The 20,783-nt window shown below is 36.9% G+C and overlaps 1 protein-coding gene across 2 annotated transcripts in view; it reads left to right on the top strand.

The window, feature by feature from the left end:
- Positions 1-15,158, top strand: part of COL5A1 (collagen type V alpha 1 chain) — a 288,050-nt gene extending 272,892 nt beyond the window's left edge. Inside the window, exons 64-66 of one of the 2 annotated variants that reach the window (XM_074210737.1) lie at positions 179-247; positions 7,147-7,380; positions 14,216-15,158. In XM_074210737.1, the coding sequence (XP_074066838.1) occupies positions 179-247; positions 7,147-7,380; positions 14,216-14,362 (450 nt within the window). In that variant the 3' untranslated portion in view covers positions 14,363-15,158. Of the gene's footprint in view, positions 1-44; positions 114-178; positions 248-7,146; positions 7,381-14,215 lie in introns of both variants that reach the window. The other variant, XM_074210736.1, reaches the window with a different exon arrangement.
- Positions 15,159-20,783: the final 5,625 nt, after the last annotated feature.

Below are 20,783 nucleotides of genomic sequence, written 5' to 3'. Positions count from 1 at the left end.
TTCTCTGTTTCTCTCCCTTTCCATCTCCCTTGCTATGTGTTTAGGCCAGAATTACTTCCTGGCCCAAGGAAAACCCAGGCTCCTGGTTCAGTGAATTCAAGCGTGGTAAACTGGTAAGGAAGGCCCTCGCCTCTTTTCAGTTTTGGCTTTAAACCCCACCCCATCTCATATTTTACAGAGTAAAATGGCCCGTTGGCCCAAAGAGCAACCTTCTACCTGGTATAGTCAGTACAAGCGAGGTTCTATGGTAAGTGGCTAACCTTGGCAGGGCCCTCTTGGCCCATGCCTGCTTTGGACATGGCCAAACTCACGGCACTCTGCATGTTGGACTAATAACATACTGGGCACTTGCCGTTATAGGTTTGGCCAAATGTGTTCACATTTAGGTGGAATTCTGAGAAAAGATGCCATATTCCTCCTTCTCTTTCTCCAATGCTCACCCCCACACTCACACATACCCCATTCCCACCCAAGCCACACCAGTCTAAAGCTAATTCTGGATTGGGAGTGGGAGTCAGCTTTTAAATTTAGATTCATCAAAGCTCAGTGAGTCCAGAGCAGCAGTTGGGAGTGGGCACTGTTCAGGAACGAGACTCAGCATCTGCCAAAGTAGAGGGGCTCTCTAGCAGCCTGTACATCAAATGCAAATATTTTGTGGGAGGATTTCATTCTGTCCATTGTTGGTTTATGAACAGAATGAAATTCATTCTAGACCTCCTGCAGTGTTATGACTCTTCCTGATGAAACTCTTCTCATCTTCCCAGCCTATTTCTAAGCCCAAATGCCTTTATTGTTCAAGGAACTCTCTATGACACTGAGGCTTTCAACAGTAATGGCCAAAACTGGACTTATCTCTTTGCTTTATATAAGTAGACTAAATTACTGTATATGTTATGGTCTTAGATGTGATTTCAGAAATATGTAAGAAACATGGGCTCTAGTAAGTGAATTTTAATTGGTTGGGAGAAATAAAGGAAAAAAACCTCACCTAATCTGGACAAATATAGACCATCTTCTGAACAGTGTAGACCTGGTAGAGACTTTCTCTCTTTGTATATTTTGATCTAGGTCTCCCTTCAAGGTTCTGATGATCACGTCCCTTCCATCTGCATGGCAGAATGCCATGAAATCCTAGCCACTGCCATTCAATGGTTCTTTCACCCTCCTTGGCTCCCATTGTCAATGTAGAAGCCAATAAACATTCTGGAATCTATTCCTTTCTCTTGAAAGGTCAAGAAATAGTGTTTTCAGCCTAAACCTTCCCTCTTCTGGTCTCTTCCTCAGAATTTGCCATTCCACCCTCAGAACCACTTTAAGGAACTGGTTTCTTACCCAGGAATCCAAGCTATGGAGATTGGCAAATTTTACCCCCAAAAGATACCATAGTTACCCATACCCTGGCACCCATTCTTTTCCACCTGGGTGTGCACACAACTGATCCTCCCAACATAGCTCTGCAGAAAAAGTATGCTGTTCTCCACCCTACATTCCACCACCCCTTGCTGAGTATTTGCAAGATCCTTGGTTATGAGCCAGCATTTTAATCTATCAACTCTTGATGAGTTGTTTCTCATTGCTTAACCTCCAAGCACCTCATTGGCTAATTATTAATATCTCATACTCTGTTTCTTGCTCCCCCTGTCCAAAACAAAACAAATAAACAAAATCCCAACCATGTCAATTTATTGCCCATCACTTTCAGGATTTGTTTTCTCCTTTGCCAAAATTTGAGAGACTTCTTGTTATTTTATTTTTGTGCCTTTGCACTGCAGATTTGTCCCATCTTCATTCTCTTTTACTTTGTTTCTGATTTTTCTCTCCTTTTGCACCTCCTCTGAAAACAGCCACCAAAACACAGAAGGATCTGGAAATGAATTTTCATTCAATAAAGAGTAGTTGCTTGAGAGGATGGCATTTGTCCCAGGTGAGATGCAAATGAGGGCACAGTGAGATGGATGGAAGAGTGAGGGTAGTGTTCTATGGGAAAGTTCCCCCATCATCCAAGTTCCCACAGATTGTAGAAGAATTTTGTCCATCAGAGCCCCCTCCTTACAAAGCTCCATTAAAGGAGAAGAGGGTAGGCTATTCATTTCTCGATTATCACAAAACTTTCTTGAACCTTTTGTTTGACCTATTGCTCAAAATTCAAAGAAAAATACCTGCTTCTCTTATTGTTGCTTCCAAATCATTATTCCTCCAACCCCATCCTCAGCATCTGCAGATGCCTAAGTATTCAATGAGAACCACTCCTTGTAGGATGTTGCAGTTTATCTTTGCTATCACAGACATAATAGGTGGAACTAAAATTGCCTGGGGACTTCTGTTCCTCCATCTGGGGAAAAGGCCTCATTCCAGTGAACTGTGGTGGTCTTCCCCCACAGAGCTGCAACCTAGAAAAGAAGGTGATATCTCATGAAAATTCCATCCTGTTGGCAGGCTGCCCCTAAAGAAGCAGCTTCTTGTTTCAGATCCTTCTGTGCCCTAGTGATTTTCCTCTGATCTCTTCCCTCTGGCATGCATTCTTTCTCATAGTCAGTCATATTTCCCTCTCAGAAGGACCACCCAGCTGCATCCTGATATCTGGTTTGTATACCATTCTTTTACTTATATATTCCTTGAACTTGATTTGTCTAGACCCATTTTGGGCCATCAAGTCAGCCGGGGAACTCTGAAACCACTGAACACTTGCTTTGTTTTTTAATTAAGGAAAGAAACAGAAATGTTGCTGTCTAAGGAAATTATCCTTAGCAATGAATGTGCAAACCCTTACCAAGTCTGTCTACAGGATCACCAAATTTTCCCTTAAATCTCACCCTACCCCCAAAAAAATCTCATTGAAAGAAAAAAATTAGTTATAATCTTGATTTTTAAAAATTGAGTGATTTTAAGTTGGAGAAATGCCATAAAATTGAATAAAAGATAACTCACATCTTCAAAAAGTATAATAGCATTAAAATGAATAATTAAATGTTTGTATGTTTTGTAGTCTGAAACAAAATCACCCCATATTAGACTTTTAAGGATCTTAGAGATTATTATATTTATCCTTCATTTTATAGATGAATAAATTGTGGCTCAGATAGTTGAAATAAATTGCCAAAAGTTACAACCCAGGATTTGATCTCAAGTTTTTCAACCCCAAACTCCATAGTTTGCTTTAATTTTCCCCCCACTATATTTGGCCCATCATTTTTTAACATCAAGTTCTTGTTTAGTGGAGGAAAGACAGATTAGATGCCTTCCTATTTCTGGGAAACTATAACTTTTCTTAATATAGTCTAAGATCCCATTAACTTTTTTGTCTGCCATACCTCATTGTAGACTCATATTGAGTTTTTAGCTTACTAAAATTCCCATTTTTTTTTTCAGATCAACTTCAGTCCTCAGACATTTTCATGGAGAGGAACTAGGAATGTTTTACCCTTGTTGTACTTTGCCTTGATCATATCACAATTTGACCATTATATTCAGATGTGATAATCAGATTTTGAGCATTAATAATTTAAAGAATGGGGGAGGGGGCACCCAGGTGGTACAGCGAGTAGAGCAATGGCTCTGGAGTCAGGAGGATCTGAGTTCAAATTTGACCTTACTAAGCTATTTGACCCTGGACAAATCACTTACCTCCATTGCCTTACAAAAAAAAAAAACCCAACCAAACAAAATTTTTGTTTCAGAGTTGCCTGGTACTTTTATTATCCAAAGACAACTAGCATAATTCTCAATTTAAAGGAAAATATTATTATTATTATTATTATTATTATTATTGTCATCAATTACATGATTCCTATGCTAGGGACTATGAAAGGCACAGAAGTATAAATATAATCCTCTCCAGAGGAGGGTCAGCAAAAAATGATCAAGGGTTTCAAGTTCTCACTATATGGGGAACAATTAATACCTGAAGATGAGAAGACTGAAGAAAAATGATAATTGTCTTCAAAAGTCATCATATTGATGGATTAATTTCATTCCACTTGAGTGTGGAGGAGGAGCAGTGGATGGAAGTTACAAAAATAGCAAATTTAGATTTAATGTAAATAATAATTTCCTGACAATTAGGGATCTCCAGTAATAGATTATAATATCATAGTTTCCCTCTCAATGGAAGTCTTCAAACAAAATCTGGATGCACAGAGAGAATACTAAATTACCTGGTCTTTGAGGTCCCTTCTAGTTCTCACATTCTGAGAATCAGCATTGGTTTCAATAGTTTGACCTAAGATATTTTTAAAGGAGTTTTCCAGTAAATTGTATGTACCCATAACTAGATTCTCTGTGAGCCTGCCCTTTGGTTTTAATGCCAAGCAATTTAGGGACCTTTTTATTAGAGCCAAACCTCACTGACATTTGCTCAGGAGGAGATTCCCACTCTAGAACTGTTCATATACCTGTATTCTGAACTCATCAGGACTCAAGGGTTTCCCTAGGAATTAAGATTCAAGCAACAGAATCACAGTCTACTTTTGGTTACTTTTCACCCTATTTTAGGATTTCAATCCAATTAGAGAACTACAAGTATAACCATGAATTACATATATGTAACTTGCCCAGTTCTTAAAAACGTATACTGAACTCTACCCAATTCAGTTCAGTTTCTACCTCCACCATGAAAACTTCCAGACAGAACAAATCTCTCCTTCCTGTGGACATTGTGATATGATAGAAAAACCTCAAGTCTGAAATTAAAGAAAATTGAGATCAAATTCTACCCCTAACACTTGCTAACTTTGTGACCTTTGTGCCACTTAACTTTCATGGGTCTCTGCTTCCTCATCTGTGAAATGGGGGAGTTTGGCCAGATGGTCTCCAAGTCACCATCAAGCTTTGTATCTATGATGCTATAAATGGTTCTGTCTCACAGATAATTGAGGCTTAAATACAAAATTATATTGATAAATTGTCAACAGTATGAGTGGTAGAAATTTCTTCACTCATGAAATCACAAGTTCTTGACATACTGACCAATTGCTTTGTTTCATGATATCTCTTCATATATGTTTATGCTTACCTATCTATATTCCTTACGTATCTTATATTTCCAGGTATTCCCTTCTCCAGTGTCTGAATGGTGCCGCAAACATAGGAGACATCACTCAGTAGTCTTTGATTGATAAGCTATTTCAATGACACCTAACATTAAAAAAGTTATTTCAGTTATCTACTGCTATTAGAGTCAAGGAAGATGGTGTCACCCCTGATCATTGTTCCATGACTCTTTAGGGAAAACTTAGAGAGGATTTTTTGTCTCTTAAGGTTCTGGGATTATTTCTTCTAAGACATTTAGTAAACCAGCTTCTTTTCAATACCAAATGTGTAGCCATAGAAGAAAATATGCACCCATATGAAGAATGAAATGCTAGGCTGGAGTCTGCCTATTGGAGATATTTTTCCTTGATACAAACAGGGTTAGAAAGTTTGCACTTGAGAACCTATGTATATTCAAATGATACTGAGATCTCCAGATGTCTGAATCCTTTGACTTCCCTAGCAGTTTCCCCAGAATGTTTTAAAGGGAACAAGGCCCACATGCGACCCTTCAGAGAGGGCTCCAGAATTCAAGCTCTGTTGGCAGAGATATATTGAGACAGAGCATCTTCTCATGTTTTAAATTGAGTTTGGGTTTCTTCATTTTCCAGTGGCACAGATGAAACAATTCTTGTCTTATTTGGCAAAGGGTTCTTGATGATCAATTTTACTTATCAATTTTATGATCTTGAAATTTGTTGAAAAAATATGAAAACTCAGGTTAAATTCACTCTTCTGGAAATCTTTCTAATTTTGCTGTTACAATGGTCTTAAGGAATGCAAATTCACTTTGCTATGATTCTAAGAATGACCCAATTAGGATTAATCTATTTCCAAAACACAGGAAAATCCACAGTGTAATCCACAGCCTGATAAGCATACCTTTGATATTCACCATTATTCAGAGATATTCTTTCTGTTGTTTCCTTCCCTTTGGTGTGAGTTGGAGAACTGACAATATTGATGATGATCCCATAACCAAACTCTAAGCTCCTAGTATTCCATATTCCCTACTCTCTCTCCCATCCTTCAACATTGATATGCAACCTTCTGAATGTTATATGACATCCTTAACAAAGCAACATGCTCATTTTGGAGCATTTCACCAAATCTGTTATTTATCTGAAGACTTTTTTTGCAAAAACCTGTTGACTCCCTACTGAAGGTGTAGGTCTTGTGTATGTGACAGACTTGTTCTGCAAGGTCCTCAGTCTGATTACTTTAAGTCACAGATTCAGAATTGCCTGTTACTTTTATTATCCAAAGACAATTAGTATAATCCTTAATTTAAAGGAAAATATTATTATTATTATTATTATTATTATTATTATTATTATTATTATTATTATTATTATTTACAAGATTCCTGTGCTAGGGACTATGAAAGGTACAGAAGTACAAATATGATCCCCTAGAAAAGATAAAGGAAATGTAAGATAGTCTGTGCCTCTGAAATCTTATTATCTCATTCGAGAAATGAGAATCACAAACACAAAACAGTCTAAAACCAAGGCAAGATAGCCAAATTACAGAAAATCAATACTTAGAAATTCAAATAAAATAGAGATGATAGAGGGATGAGGTGGTCAAGAAGGCTTAGTAGTATAAGTGAGACTTAAACTGAACCTCAAATTTTGGATATTCAGACTTTGGCCATTGAGAATTTATTCATTAATTGGACAATGTTCCTTAAAATTTATAAATTCTTAATCTGTGCAGAGCACTGTATTCAACACTGATTGAGATACAAAATTTAAATAAAGACAGGGTCCTTGCCCTTTGCAGCTACCATCTAATAAAAAAGGAAATTAGATGTCACTGTGGGGCAAGTATAGAGCATGATGCTTCCCATGAAAAAAAAATGAGAGTTCCTTTTGAACCTGTGAATTCCTAAGGTTTTATTTCCATTAAAAAAAAAAGATAATCTACAAGTATGTTCATGTGGTTCAAAACTATATAATTCTGATTTTACATTGTATTTCAAATGATAGAAAAAATGGGGCTACAATGTGTAAAGCATAAAGTATTATATTTAAGTGCCAGAATTTTATGGGGTATTTATTATTGTTATGTCACTGCCTAGTTTTTCCTGTCCTACTTGTCTCCAATACCCTTTAGCTCTCCTATGTGGACTCAGAGGGGAATCCAGTTGGAGTGGTACAAATGACCTTCCTCAGACTCCTCAGTGCCTCAGCACGTCAGAACATCACTTACAACTGTTACCAGTCAGTCGCCTGGCAAGATGCCACCACAGGCAGCTATGACAAAGCCATTCGCTTCTTGGGCTCCAATGATGAAGAGATGTCCTATGACAACAGCCCTTACATCCGAGCTCTCATGGATGGTTGTGCAGTAAGTATCTCATTGGCACCATGATCAAGGTCAAGGATTTGACCCACCTAATGAACCTTTAGCTTTATAGGATTAGATATAGACTGCACTGCTTTTTGGGGGGGAAAGAACTCCTGGGTAAGGAATCTCCTTTTATTAATGCAAGTCAGCATCTTCTCTCCAATTATAATCTTAGAAATTGCCTAGAGCAGAGGTGTCAAACACAGCCCAAATTAGATTAAAATCAAATTAGCAAATATATAATAAATAAAAATGCAATAGAACATAAATGATGTCAATATATGACTTTACAAGACAATTTATAGGACAAAAGGATCCTTATATTTGGTTTAGTGGCCCTGTTTCTATTTAAGTCTGACACCACTGATCTAGATCACTGAGAGATCCAGGAACTTGTCCAAATTTCTGCAGCTAGTATGTGTCAGAGGTAGAATTTAGACCTAGACCTTCCTGGTTTCAAGGTCAGTTCTCCATCCACTTTGCAACACTGCTTCTCATATATTCATATATATGTATATATATATATATATATATATAAATGTATATACTAAAGACAGGTTGCATATATATATATTTGTGTGTGTGTATTATATGTATAATATAATATACACACACATATATATCTTTAGTTACAAAGGGAGCAGGGTTTAGGGTGCTCAATCCAACCTAGCTGTTGAGAAAACATCTCCAAGTCCTACTAAAGGTAACTTAGGGACCATAACTTCATATCTGTAGGGTGGTACATTCCCATGAGAGAGAGGAGATCAGAATTGAAACTCAGGTTTATGTACAAAGTTAGGAAGTTTTGACTGAAGGATAAGGGATGGACCTTTCCTTCCTGCATCACTGAATCAAAATGTACCTAAACTTTATCACCCTGGGTCCTATTTTAAATAACCTAATAAGTTTGTCTTACTAGCTGATGTGGATAGGTGCTATGGTTTAATTCATCATTTGCAAGATAATACTTGTGCAATGGAGGCACATATGGAATGGAGGTATTCTAGAGACTATGTTAGCCAAAAGGAATAACTAAATATGGATATGTCAGAGTTAGTGCAAGAGAGAGGGTAAGAAGATCTTGCTCTTTCTGTCATAGGATATGAAAACTATTTCAGCTCCAACTAGAAGTACCTAAAAACTGTGAGCTTCAGGCTGGCCCCGGGTAAATGTGAGCCCTTCATTCAATTTGAGGAGACAATGAATGCAATCTGGGCAAAAGGGGGAAATTTAATTATTGTCCTTAATTCTTTTCTCATTGTTTAAAGAGATAAGAACATTCTTCCCTCTTCCTCAAATTCTGAACACTGCATAAGATCATTGATTTTTCAAGGCCCCTGAGCCCAGAAACTCAATCCCTTTTGTTTCTGCAGTGGGAGTCAGAGGCTCTTGAATCTAACCTGGGATATGGACTAACTGGCCGAGATGTTAAAAAGAAACAAAATAGTTACACTTAATAATGTTAAAAAATATTTGGTTTGAAAAGAATCTCCCTGATATTCTAAACGGGGAACTGAGGAAATTAACAAAGTGACTTAGCTAGAGAAAAAGGTCTAGAACCAGGGTTTAAGACTCCCAAGCTTTCCCAGGACAAAAACTGCAGAGCAAAGGGGAGATTTGTACTTACAATAATAATAATAATAATAATAATAGCTAGCATTTAGGAAGTTAGGTGGCCCAATGAGTAAGAATACTGGTTTTGGAGTCAGGGAAACCAAAGTTCAAATCCTGACTCAGATATTCGCTGTGTGACCCAGGGCATGTCACTTGGCCTATCTCTCAGTTTCATCATCTGCAGATCTGGAAGAATAGCACCTACCAGGATCAAATGAGATTATATATGTACAATACTTTGCCAACCTTAGAACACTATATAAATGACAGCTATTATTATTATTGTTGTTGTTGTTATTTATATTATACCCCGATTTGCAAATCTCTTTACATGTTATCTTATTTGAATCTCATAATAGTCCTATGATATACATGTTGCTGTTATCCCTGTTTTACAGATGAGTAATCTGAGTTTGAAAGAAATGAAATGATTTGTCCAAAGTCACACAAATAAGTGTAGGAGTCAGGATTTGAACTCAGGTCTTCATGATTCCAGACCTAGAATTTTATCTCCTACTCATGTAGCTAACTTTTTTTTCTCTCTAACAATTACAACATGTTAGAGAAGACAGTTTAGCAGAAGAACATTGGTTAGCCTTTCAGCTCCAAATGTCCAACAGATACTTGATAAATTTGCAGCTCTCTCTCCTGTCATTCTAACCAGGTTCATGCCCATGTCAGACCTGTAACTAGGGAAAGACTACCTAGAGCTGTCTGAGGGTATCCAAATTTATCAGGCACTTACAGTACTTGCACTCTAGCTAGCAAGACTAGTTTTAAAGGAACAAATAAATCAACAAGTATTTATTAATCACGTGTCAAATGTTAGGTTATATGCTAAATTATGGTGATCCAAGAATAAGGAAGGAAGGAAGGAAGGAAGGAAGGAAGGAAGGAAGGAAGGAAGGAAGGAAGGAAGGAAAAAGAAAGAAAGAGAGAGAGAGAGAGAAAGAAAGAAAGAAAGAAAGAAAGAAAGAAAGAAAGAAAGAAAGAAAGAAAGAAGGAAAGAAAGAAAGAAAAATAAATTAATCCTGGACCTCAAGGGTTTCACAGTTTAATGGGAGAGACAAAGTGTATAGGTCAGTTCAAATTGTATATAGGAAGTAGACTGAACTGAACTGGGGGGAACAGCTGAAACCTGAAGAAAGTGATGCTTAAGCAGAGATTATATGAGATGGATGAAAGGAGGAAGATCATCCTGGACATGGGGCTCAGTCAGTGCAAAGACATGAAGGTGGATGGTGAAACATTATTGGTGGAAAATACTAAGGAAGCTAATAGGGCTAGACCACAGAGTGAGTTAAAGAGAAGAATAAATAAAATGCATGGAAAGATAAAAAGAGGCCAGATTGTGAAGAGCTTTAAATGCCAAAATGAATTAATATTTGATCTGAGAGGTATTACAACACTACTGGCATTTATTCAGTCTGAGGAGAGGGGACACACTTTAAGAAAATTGCCTTGATAGCACTGGATAGAGCACCTGCTCTGGAGTCAGGAGGACAGAACCTGAATTCAAATGTGACCTCAGACATTAATTACCTAGCTAGATGACCTTAAGTAAGTCATTTAGCCCCTTGCCTTACCAAAAACGACAACAACAACAACAACAACAAAAACAAACAAGAAAAATGCATTGGTAACTATATGAAGAATAAATTAGAAAGAGACTATAGAGAAGAAAGCCAATTAAGAGATTCTTGCTAGGGGCGGCTAGGTGGCGTAGTGGATAAAGCACTGGCCCTGGAGTCAGCAGTACCTGGATTCAAATCCGGTTTCAGATGCTTAATAATTACCTAGCTGTGTGGCCTTGGCCAAGCCACTTAACCCCATTTGCTTTGCAAAAACCTAAAAAAAGAGGGAGAGATTCATGCTGTAATATTGAGGGGTCTAGCTAAGATGGTAGCTATGTGAGTAGAGAGAAGAGGACATAGAGATATGGAGAGAGAAATCTTAAGAGTTCGAAATTTATTGGATATGTTAGATGACTGAAAACAAAGAGCTAAGGAATAATAACAATAATATTCCACATGTACCAGAGAACTTTAAATTTTTTCAAAGCTCTTTCACATATTATCTCATTGCTATTATTGTGTTCATTTTATAGATTGGGAGACAGAAGCTACAAAAGGTTAATTACTTGACCAGGATGACCCAACTAGTAACTGACCAAAGCTGTAGAAATGGTTTTATTTTTGGAAATACTGAGTTTAAGATGTCTATGAGTTTATCTAACTTGAAATGTGAGCCATTGGTGATTTGGAAATGGAATACAGGAGGGAACCTAGGGATAGCCATATAGATTTGGGGATCAAGAGCAGAGAGATTATAATCGAATCTTTAAAGGCTAAAGAGATCACTAAAAAAGACTGTGGAAAGAAAAAGAGTGTGCAGATTAGAATCTTGAGGAACATCCAATTATTGGAAGATCCAGAAAAAGATTTTGTGAAGGAATGGCCAGAAGAGGATAAGGAAAGTGCAGGGTCACAAAATACCAGAGAGAAAAGAGTATTGGGGAGAAATTCTGATGCCATTTGGAGATGTAGGAAGAAGTATGAAGGAAAGGCATTAGATTAGACAATTAAGAAATCATTGATCAATTAGTAGAAAGGAGAACCCCCCCCCAATAAATAATGCTGTTTTCTTTTCCACCATAGAAGCTTTTCTATGATCCTTCCTACACCTCACCCTCATACTATCAGTTGAATTGCCCTGGTTTTAAAATGTGCTAGTTATAACTATGCCCAACAGACAAAGAGGACCTTTGTCTCTGAGAAGAGTCTCAAAGGACCCTATTTGGCATAAGACCATGGGTACACTTCTTGATATTTATTTATAGGCTAGAGAGGTCCACAAACATACTTAATTTGTATAGTGGACTTCTTATGAAGGATTTACCCTGAGTCTATTTATAGTCTTAACCCAGCCTTCCTCTCTGACCTGTATTTACTGGATCTGAAGGGGGGAGGGGATGGACTCATGATAAAGAAAGAAGTAGGAAGTCAGAGGGTTCTACATTCAAATCTTACTCCTGTCTCTTACTTTATCTAATCATTTAACTCCCTTGAGTATCACAGGCAATGATTTTTTCTTCTTTATTTGTGAACAAGAGTCCCATCATGTAATACTCAGGGATATCCAGTAATGACTAGACTTAAAAGAAAAACATTTTAAATTCCCAGTCCTGTACTTAGGCAATACACAGTCTAGCTTCCTACCCTCATTAGCTTTGTTTTCTGATGCTGTTAGCCTCTCTCTCCTCATCATACCCCTTAGTCCATTACAAATTGCCAAATGACCCTGACTGATCAACTACATATCAAGTTGATGAATTCTGTCTTTCTGTCCTGCCTTCTCTAGTTCCTTACACAAGGAGAGTTCTCAAAGAAACGCAGGATGCCCATCAGGCCAGAACACCCACTGTGGCCTAAGAGATTCGGATTGATTTGTATTGTAATAGCAAATACCAAAGGAATTTAGGTTCTAATTCCTGGGCCATTATTGAATGTGTTAACCACTGATCTTATTGCCCTGGTGGGCACAGTTGCTGGGATGTGCCCAGTCCTTTGGAGAGAAACAAATCACAGGGTATGATGGGCTGAAAAGCTGTATCGCATAAATTCTCTTGTTTGTGCAGTTTTGCATGCCCCAGGGGGAACATTGCTGCTACCATAATAGTTATTTATGTTTCTGAAATAACGGGATGACCAGCCAGCCCAGGAAAACAGTCTGAACCCTTGAGGATTCTATCAAACTTTAAATATGTGCTCTCAAAGCACTTTGGTAATCATAGGCACGCAGACCATAAATTCAGATGAAATTGAAGATATTTGTCAACTTCTGACCCATCCTTGGGGATGTAAAGGGACTACATTAGAGTCACTGTGAATTCCTCTTTTCCTGTCCTAGACCCAAAGGATAAGGGGCTGGGGGTTCCAGTATATATTTTTGCATAGCAAAGCTTATATTAAAACTACAACTCTTGGAATTGGAAGGGACTTCTAGAGATCATCTAGTTTAATCTCAACCCAATGTAGGACACACCTCTGCAACATCCCTCCCAAATGAGCCTCTTTTTATACCCACTATGTCTACTAAACTTACCCCAAGTATCAAGTTTCAAGATTTAGAAAATATTCATGCCAAGTTCTATTAACTTAAAGAAGCAAAATAAATAGCATGTTAGATATGAAAACAAGAATACCTGGATTCAAATCCCACTTCTGGTGCTTACCATGTCATATATACGGAGTCACCTCTCAGTTTCAGTTTTCTGATCTGTATAATGGGGGTAATAATAATGATAGCACTTCTCTCACAAGGTTATTGTGAAGCCCAAATGAGTTTATATTTTTAAAAAATCTGTGAAAGTTTCAAAGCACTATATAAATGTTAACTATTGTTAAGTAGGTTATTATTATCATTAAATATAAATAACATTATACTGACTAGAATTCAGGAGACCTAGGTCTCAACCCACAAGTAATACCGTGGTTTCTTAGAACAAGTCACTTTACCTCTAGCTGAGTTTTGTTTCTATACCTGGACTATGAAGATGCTGAACTCTGAGGTCCCTTCTAGCTCCTTGGATTTTTCTATATCTATAGCTCCCATATGTGAGTGGATTTTAGACTGCTAGACCACCAGGAAACTAAGTAGCCACACTTAATTTTTTCCAGTTGCTATCACAATTGAATGATGACAACCATAAAATTTGTCTCCTGGGGTCAAATTACTTCCGGACTCAAGGTTGCACTCCATCTATTGCTAGCAAACCATCTAGGGACACCTAGGTGGTACAATAGATAGAATGCAATAGATGGGAAGACTCATCTTTGTGAGTTCAAATCCAGCAAACACAAGTAGTTAACAAGTGATTTTAACCCTATTAGTCTCAGTACCTCCTCTATAAAATGAGATGGAGAAGGAAATGGCAAATCAACATAGTGACTTTTCCAAGAAGTCAAATGGGATCACAAAGAGTCAGATATAGGTAACAACAAGAGTGAACTATTTGCATTAGTATGACAGTTCTTAATGTTATGTCCTATCTTAGATTACTGCAGTAAGGTGATTTAGTTATATTATCTCCACATACGTTTCATTGGAAGCAGGCTATATTTGATGATTGCCCAACATTCCAAAGATTGGGACTTTTTTTCTTTTTAATCAATCTTTCTGCCTCTCTCCCTCTTTCCCTTCTTTATCCATATAATTTTAGACAAAGAAAGGCTACCAGAAGACCGTGCTTGAAGTCAACTCCCCCAAAGTGGAACAAGTGCCTATCGTGGACATTATGTTTAATGACTTTGGTGAAGCCTCACAGAAATTTGGATTCGAAGTGGGACCAGCTTGCTTCATGGGTTAAGTCACCCAAAACTAGTCTCCAAATGAGCAACCTCGTAACCTCATTTCACCATTTTTTGTTGTGGTTTTTTTTTTTTTGCGTGTTACATGCGCATTCTGATACTGGACAGCGAATGGTCTCTTTTTTTTAAGTCCACCCCATTCCCTTCCAATCCACCTAAATTCAACTGTGCCACTGCACTCACTGTGTTGAACCTAAAAACAAGAGAAAGAATGAAACAAAGAGAGAACCCCTATCCTTAATAGGAACCGAATCACATGATCTAGATGAACCATCCATGGCAGGCAACCAATCAAAAGCCAAGTACTGTACATCCCACAAATGCTTCTTTTTACAGTTTTTCTGTGGACTTCACATTTCATCTACTCTAACATATCATGTCAAAAAAAATGGGGCAAAGACTTTTCTTAACAAGCTTGCAACCAATCAGTGTTTATGGACCATGTTTTGTTTTTAGAAATAACAAAAGAAACTTGAAAATCTACGATTCACCTTGACCTTCAAAAAATGTTCTGAAGCAAATTTTGTAAAGGTCATTTCCGTAATTGTTAGTGCTTCCATTTATTAAAAAAAATCCCCCCACAAAGATAATTGCTAAATGTCGTTCTGTGTATACCTTTGCCATGTACTAAAGGTGCTTATATTTTTGTAAGTTTGTAAGTAAATATTTGTATTGTATATTATTATAAATGTTAAGTATTCCTGGCTTCTCAACATATGTGCAGATGAAACCACAATTCCAGTGGGAAACTCTAGAAACAGGGAGAACTTGTTTGAATACCATTCTTGCTCTTGATTACTAATTAGCAATGGGAGCCCTCAAATGAGAAATTGTCACAGAAGGGAAACATATACAAGTCAGCAAGAATTAATGCTGTAGAGGGCTGCCCATGGAAAAAAAAACAAACAAACGAACAAATTCATGTTGGTGCCACTGTTCCGTGAGACATTTTCATCAACTCAGCATTTTAAATGGAAAAAAAAAAACAACAATAAAAGAGGAACCCAAATGCAGTGCTGCCTTTTCTATGCATGTTTCCCTTCAAAGTCAAGTTTAAATTGATTTGCAGTTATTTCCAAAAAAAAACACATTTTCTTTCTCTTCCTGCAGATCTTGATGGGAGAATGTATATGACAGGGAAATCTTGTTTTCTATAAATAAGTGAAAATTGGTGCTTTTTTTTTAAACACTTCTCTTGTGGTGCTATCTAAAGAACTCCTTAATACAACACTGGGGGTGCCCAGCCATGATGCATTCTCCCTACTTTCTGTGCATTGGCAGTTGCCTATATGTGCCTCATGCCCTGGACCTTAATATAAATTCATATCACCTTCATACCCATTCAGTATGTGGAAAGCACTCATCCCCACACCACCCTCCCTCTTTGCCTGTCCCTTAGTGTCTTATTGATAGCTTATCATGCCCATGTAGAAAGTATTATGTGTTCTTACTTGGTTTGAAAAAAAGAGAAGACCATTCATACATGTTCTCTGGTTGTAATTATCCTAGATTGTACTCAGTTCCTGAATGTTTGTGGTGCTAATTTATGTTTGTTCATTGTACTGAAATGAAGATGGAACTGTCCAGTTATCATGTGATCTGTCTCAGCTGGGCTGCCTTAAAAACAGCTTTGACAGAGAAATGTGCAATTAGCTTCATAATTCCTAGCAAGGCTGCCAGAAATCCTGTTTTCACACAGCCTTCTTTCCATGTAAGTAATTTGAATTTCCATCTGCAAAAGCCACAGATGCATTCTTCTGCAGATTCCTCTTCTTGGATCTCTGTAGTAGAAACACACCCTTCCATGTCAGTTTGGAGATGACTTATCCATCCTTGTGGGGTAGGGCCTAAGTTTGAGTTGGGAAGAGTAGGTGAAAGTAGGCTCCAGGAGTCAGGAAGGAAAGGGGATCATTTACTGTGAAAAGTTACCTACACATGATGCCCTTTCTATCTGTGAAAAGGGAAACTTGAGTTAGTTTTAAGGGAGAGAGTCCAATGGTTCCTAAGGTGTTCCACTGGGGTGGTAGCTGAGTTTGCCACAGAAGGCTGGGATACTGACTGCTATGGTGCTTTGCCTTGGTGACTCCCATCATATCTACTCATCCCAACTTGATAAATGGTACTAGCTTAGGAAATTATGGCAGATTCTTTAAGGGCGGCACACAAATCCCCTCCAATAAAGCAAAAATAGATGTTCATGCCAAAGAAAAGTCTAGCTCCTGGACTGGTCAGCAGTCATATTCCAAGAGGTAGCATAGAACCAAAAGCTTGCAAATTCATCTCCTCAAGAGAGAAAAGCCATAGAGAATGGTTGCGTTCATACCATGTGATTTTTACCTAGGTCATGTGATTCTGTGATTTCTCATCAAAGGAGTTTTGTCCTTTTAATTTCTTTGTAATTTTTATTTTTTTCTCTTCCTGTTGATGCCTTCAAACTATTGTAATTTGTAATGGAGTCTAAACTTGTCCCATATCTCCTACTCCCCCCTCCCAAGACCACTTTAGTTACGGTATATGGCAATAAAATTACTTCTTATATTTGCAGAAATTCTTTTTGTGTAATTTTATTTTTTTGCCCTAATATATATGACTTGAATAGATGTTGATTAAAAGGAAGAAAAGAAAAAAACTATGGAAGAGATTCTAATACATAAAACCCTTGGAAATATACTATCAAATGACGTATTGTGCATTTGCTCAGAGCCCATTCATCATGTCATTAAATTTAACTGTAATGCCCAGGGAAGGGGTATTTTTAAGTATTTTTAAACCTGTGTAACAAAGGAATAAAATGTAATAGTTTTTTTCAATAAATCAAGTTTCCTGTTTCCACCTTAACCAAAGTGATGTGGATGTCTTCTTAAGTATGTTGGAACCTGACTACTACACCCTCTTCCCCGCATTCATTGATGTACCAACAGACTTTGAGAAAGTCTAGAATTCCCCAAAATAAAAAAAAAACTTTAAAAGACATGAGTAAGATGAACTCTACAGAGACAGTTTTTTTAAAATTTCAGGAATGATATCTCCCCTTTAAAGAAAGTAGATATCGACAGCCACCTATGATGAATTTTTCTTTTGTTTTTTAAACAAAATATCAGTTAATAAGCAAGTATTAAGAGTGCCAGGCTCTGAACTCCATAGGGAGGTGTTGGAATGGGGCAAATAACCAGTTTATTCAGCTTCTAGTTCAAGTTAAAAGTTCATCTATCTTGGATACTGAAACATGTCATGGAACATTTTGCTTCAATGAAATTGACCATATTGCTATTGGGAAGTTTTCCTCATATTATAATCATAGGAGGGAGAAACTTTGAAAATTAAAAAAGATTAGTTAAGTCATAGGATTAGAGTGAGTAAACTGAATGGAAGCCAAAAGAACTGGATTACAGTACTGAGTCACTGACTGCTTTACTGGGTGACCTTGGCAAATCATTTCATCTCTATAGTCCTGTTTTTCATCTATAAAAGGAGAGGGGGGATCAGATGCTTTTAATCATTCCCTTCCAGTTCTAACCTTGTGAGTGATGTTATGCCAAATGATACCTTAATTTGGAAGACCCTAGATGAGGGGCAAAGTGTATGGTAAGTATGGACTTTGTTTCTATCAATTTCTAGTTTGCAAATACACAAAACACTTTGAGAATCAGATCAGGTGGATTATAATTGAATTTTTGTTGGGATTTTTGTTTGAGTTTTTGGGGTTTTTTTGGGGGGGTGATGGTGTAGACTACATGCAATGAAAAGTCAAGTGAAGGAGAGATCTGCATTAATCATGGGGAAAGAAATCCTGAAAAATTAGCTACAATGTATAGAGAGAAAATATAAAAGAATGCAATGTAGGCAGAAAGTAAAGCAATAGTAAAATCACATATGTGAAGATCATAGGGCCATTGAGATGAAAAGAACCTCAGTAGGGGCAGCTAGGTGCTGCAGAGCACCAGCCCTGGAGTCAGGAGTACCCGAGTTCAGACACTTAATGATTACCTAGCTGTGTGGCCTTGGGCAAGTCACTTAACCCCATTGCCTTGCAAAAAATAAAGAAGAAAGAAAGAAAGAAAGAAAGAAAGAAAGAAAGAAAGAAAGAAAGAAAGAAAGAAAGAAAGAAACCTCAGTGGCCATTCCATCCACTTCCTTATTTTACAGATGAGGAAATTGAGGCTTTGAAGTTTAAGTGATATGCCCAAGGTCATACAGAGAACACTAAGCAAGTGATGTAATTATTTTTGCTGCATTTAAATAATTATCATTTATGTTTGGCATTCTTTTCTAAATTCTCTCCCTTTGGGGCAGCTAGGTGGAACAGTGGATAGAGCACTGGCCCTGGAGTCAGGAGTACCTCTGTTCAAATCCGACCTCAGACATGTAATAATTACCTAGTCATGGGACCTTGGGCAAGCCACTTAACCCATTGCCTTGAAAAATCCAAAAAAAGAAAAATAAAATAAAATAAATTATCTCCCTTCTTCCCATCTGTCTACTCACAATATATCAATTATCTAAAGTCATGCAAAACATATACCCTATTAGCCATATTTTTTTTAAAGAAAAAAACAAGAAAAATAAATTGAGAAAATTATACTGGCATGCATTCAGAGTTCATCAGTTCTATTTCTGGGGGTGGATAGCATTGTTTTCACCTTGAATACTTTGGAATTTTCTTGGATCATTGTATTGATCAAGGAAGCCATCTTTCAGAGTTACTAATCATTACAACCTTGTTGATATTGTGTACAATGATTTCCCGGTTTTTCTCACTTCACTTTGCATGAGTTACTCTGAATATAGGTCTAGCCATGTTTTTTTTTAAATACTCCTGCCATCATTTTCCCCCTATTGCATGTAAAAGCAATTTTCACAATCTTTTTTTTCAGTTTTTAAATTCCAAAATCTCCTCCTTCTCCTCCTCCTCCCCCTCTTACTGAAAAAAACAAGCAATAGTTTATATGTGTGCAGTCTTACAAAGCACATTTATGTTTGCATTACTATGAAAGAACATACAGGCAAAAAAAGACAAAAAATGAAGAAAAAGCATCTTTGATCTGTATTCAACTTTTACCAATTCTTTCTCTGGAGATGGATCTTTCATCCTAAGTCCTTCAGAATTGTCTTGGATCATATTGTTAGGAACAGTTAAGCTATTCAGAGTAGATCATCATACAATATTGTTGTTACTATGTACAATGTTCTCCTAGTTCTATTTATTTCACTTTACATCAGTTCATGCAAATCTTTCCAAGTTTGTGTGAGACATTCTGCTTATCATTTCTCCTAACACAGTAGTATTTCATCAAAATAATATTATACAACTTGTTCAGTCATTCCCCAATTGATGGACATCTCATAAATTTCCAATTATTTGTCATTATTAAAAGAACTGCTCTAAATATTTTTGTACATATAGGTACTTTTCCTTTTTTAAAATCTCTTTGGAATACAGACCTAGAAGTAGTATTGCTTGGTTTTATAGCTCTTTGGGCATACATCCAAATTGTTTTCCAGATTGGTTGACTCAGTATTCAACTTCACCAACAGTACATTAGTTATCTCCCAAATTCTTTCCAACATTTGGAATTTTCCTTTTCTGTCAAATTATCCAATCTGTAAGGCCAGAGTTAATTTAATTTGCATTTCTCTAATTTTCCCATGTAAGAATGTAAACTGATTATCCCTGTTGAATTCCTTATGATTTCTCTTTCCTGTTTACCTTTATATGCTTCTTTTGATTCTTGGATATAAAAGTCAAATTTTCTATTCCATTATAGCCTTTTCATCAGGGATGTTTGAAAGTCCTTAGTTCATTAAATATTCTTTCCCCCCCTCTGAAAGATTATACTCAGTTTTACTGGGTAGGTGTTTCTTAATTGTAATTTTTGGCCCTCTGGAATATAATATTCCAAGTCCTCTGCTCCTTTAGTGTAGATGCTGCTAAAACTTATGTTATCCTAACTTTGATTCAGTGATATTTGAACTGTTTTTTTGCTGGCTGCCTGAAGTATTTTTCCTTTGACTCAGAAGTTCTAGAATTTGACTATAATATCTCCAAAAGTTTGCATTTGGGGGTTTCTTTCAGGAAGTGATGGATAGATTCTTTCAATTTCTATTTTGCCCTCTGGATTTTAATATCAGGGAAAGATTTCCTTGTTAATTTTATGAAATATGATGTCTAGGCTCTTTCTTAAAGCTTTCAGGTAGTTCAATAATTCTTAAATTATTTCTCCTCAATCTATTTTCCAGAGCAGTTGCTTTTCCAGCAAATTATTTCATGTTTTCATCTATTTTCTCCATTCTTTTGATTTTGTTTTATTGTTTCCTAAAAGTCTCCTGAAGTCTTGGGCTTCTATTTGCTCAATTCTAATTTTTAAAGAATTATTTTCTACAGTGAGTTCTTTTACCTCTTTTTCCATTTGACCAATAATT

Source organism: Macrotis lagotis, chromosome 1 (genome assembly GCF_037893015.1).
Source record: "Macrotis lagotis isolate mMagLag1 chromosome 1, bilby.v1.9.chrom.fasta, whole genome shotgun sequence".
NCBI classification, from domain to species: domain Eukaryota; kingdom Metazoa; phylum Chordata; class Mammalia; order Peramelemorphia; family Peramelidae; genus Macrotis; species Macrotis lagotis.
This window is presented reverse-complemented; position numbering and strand designations above follow the sequence as displayed.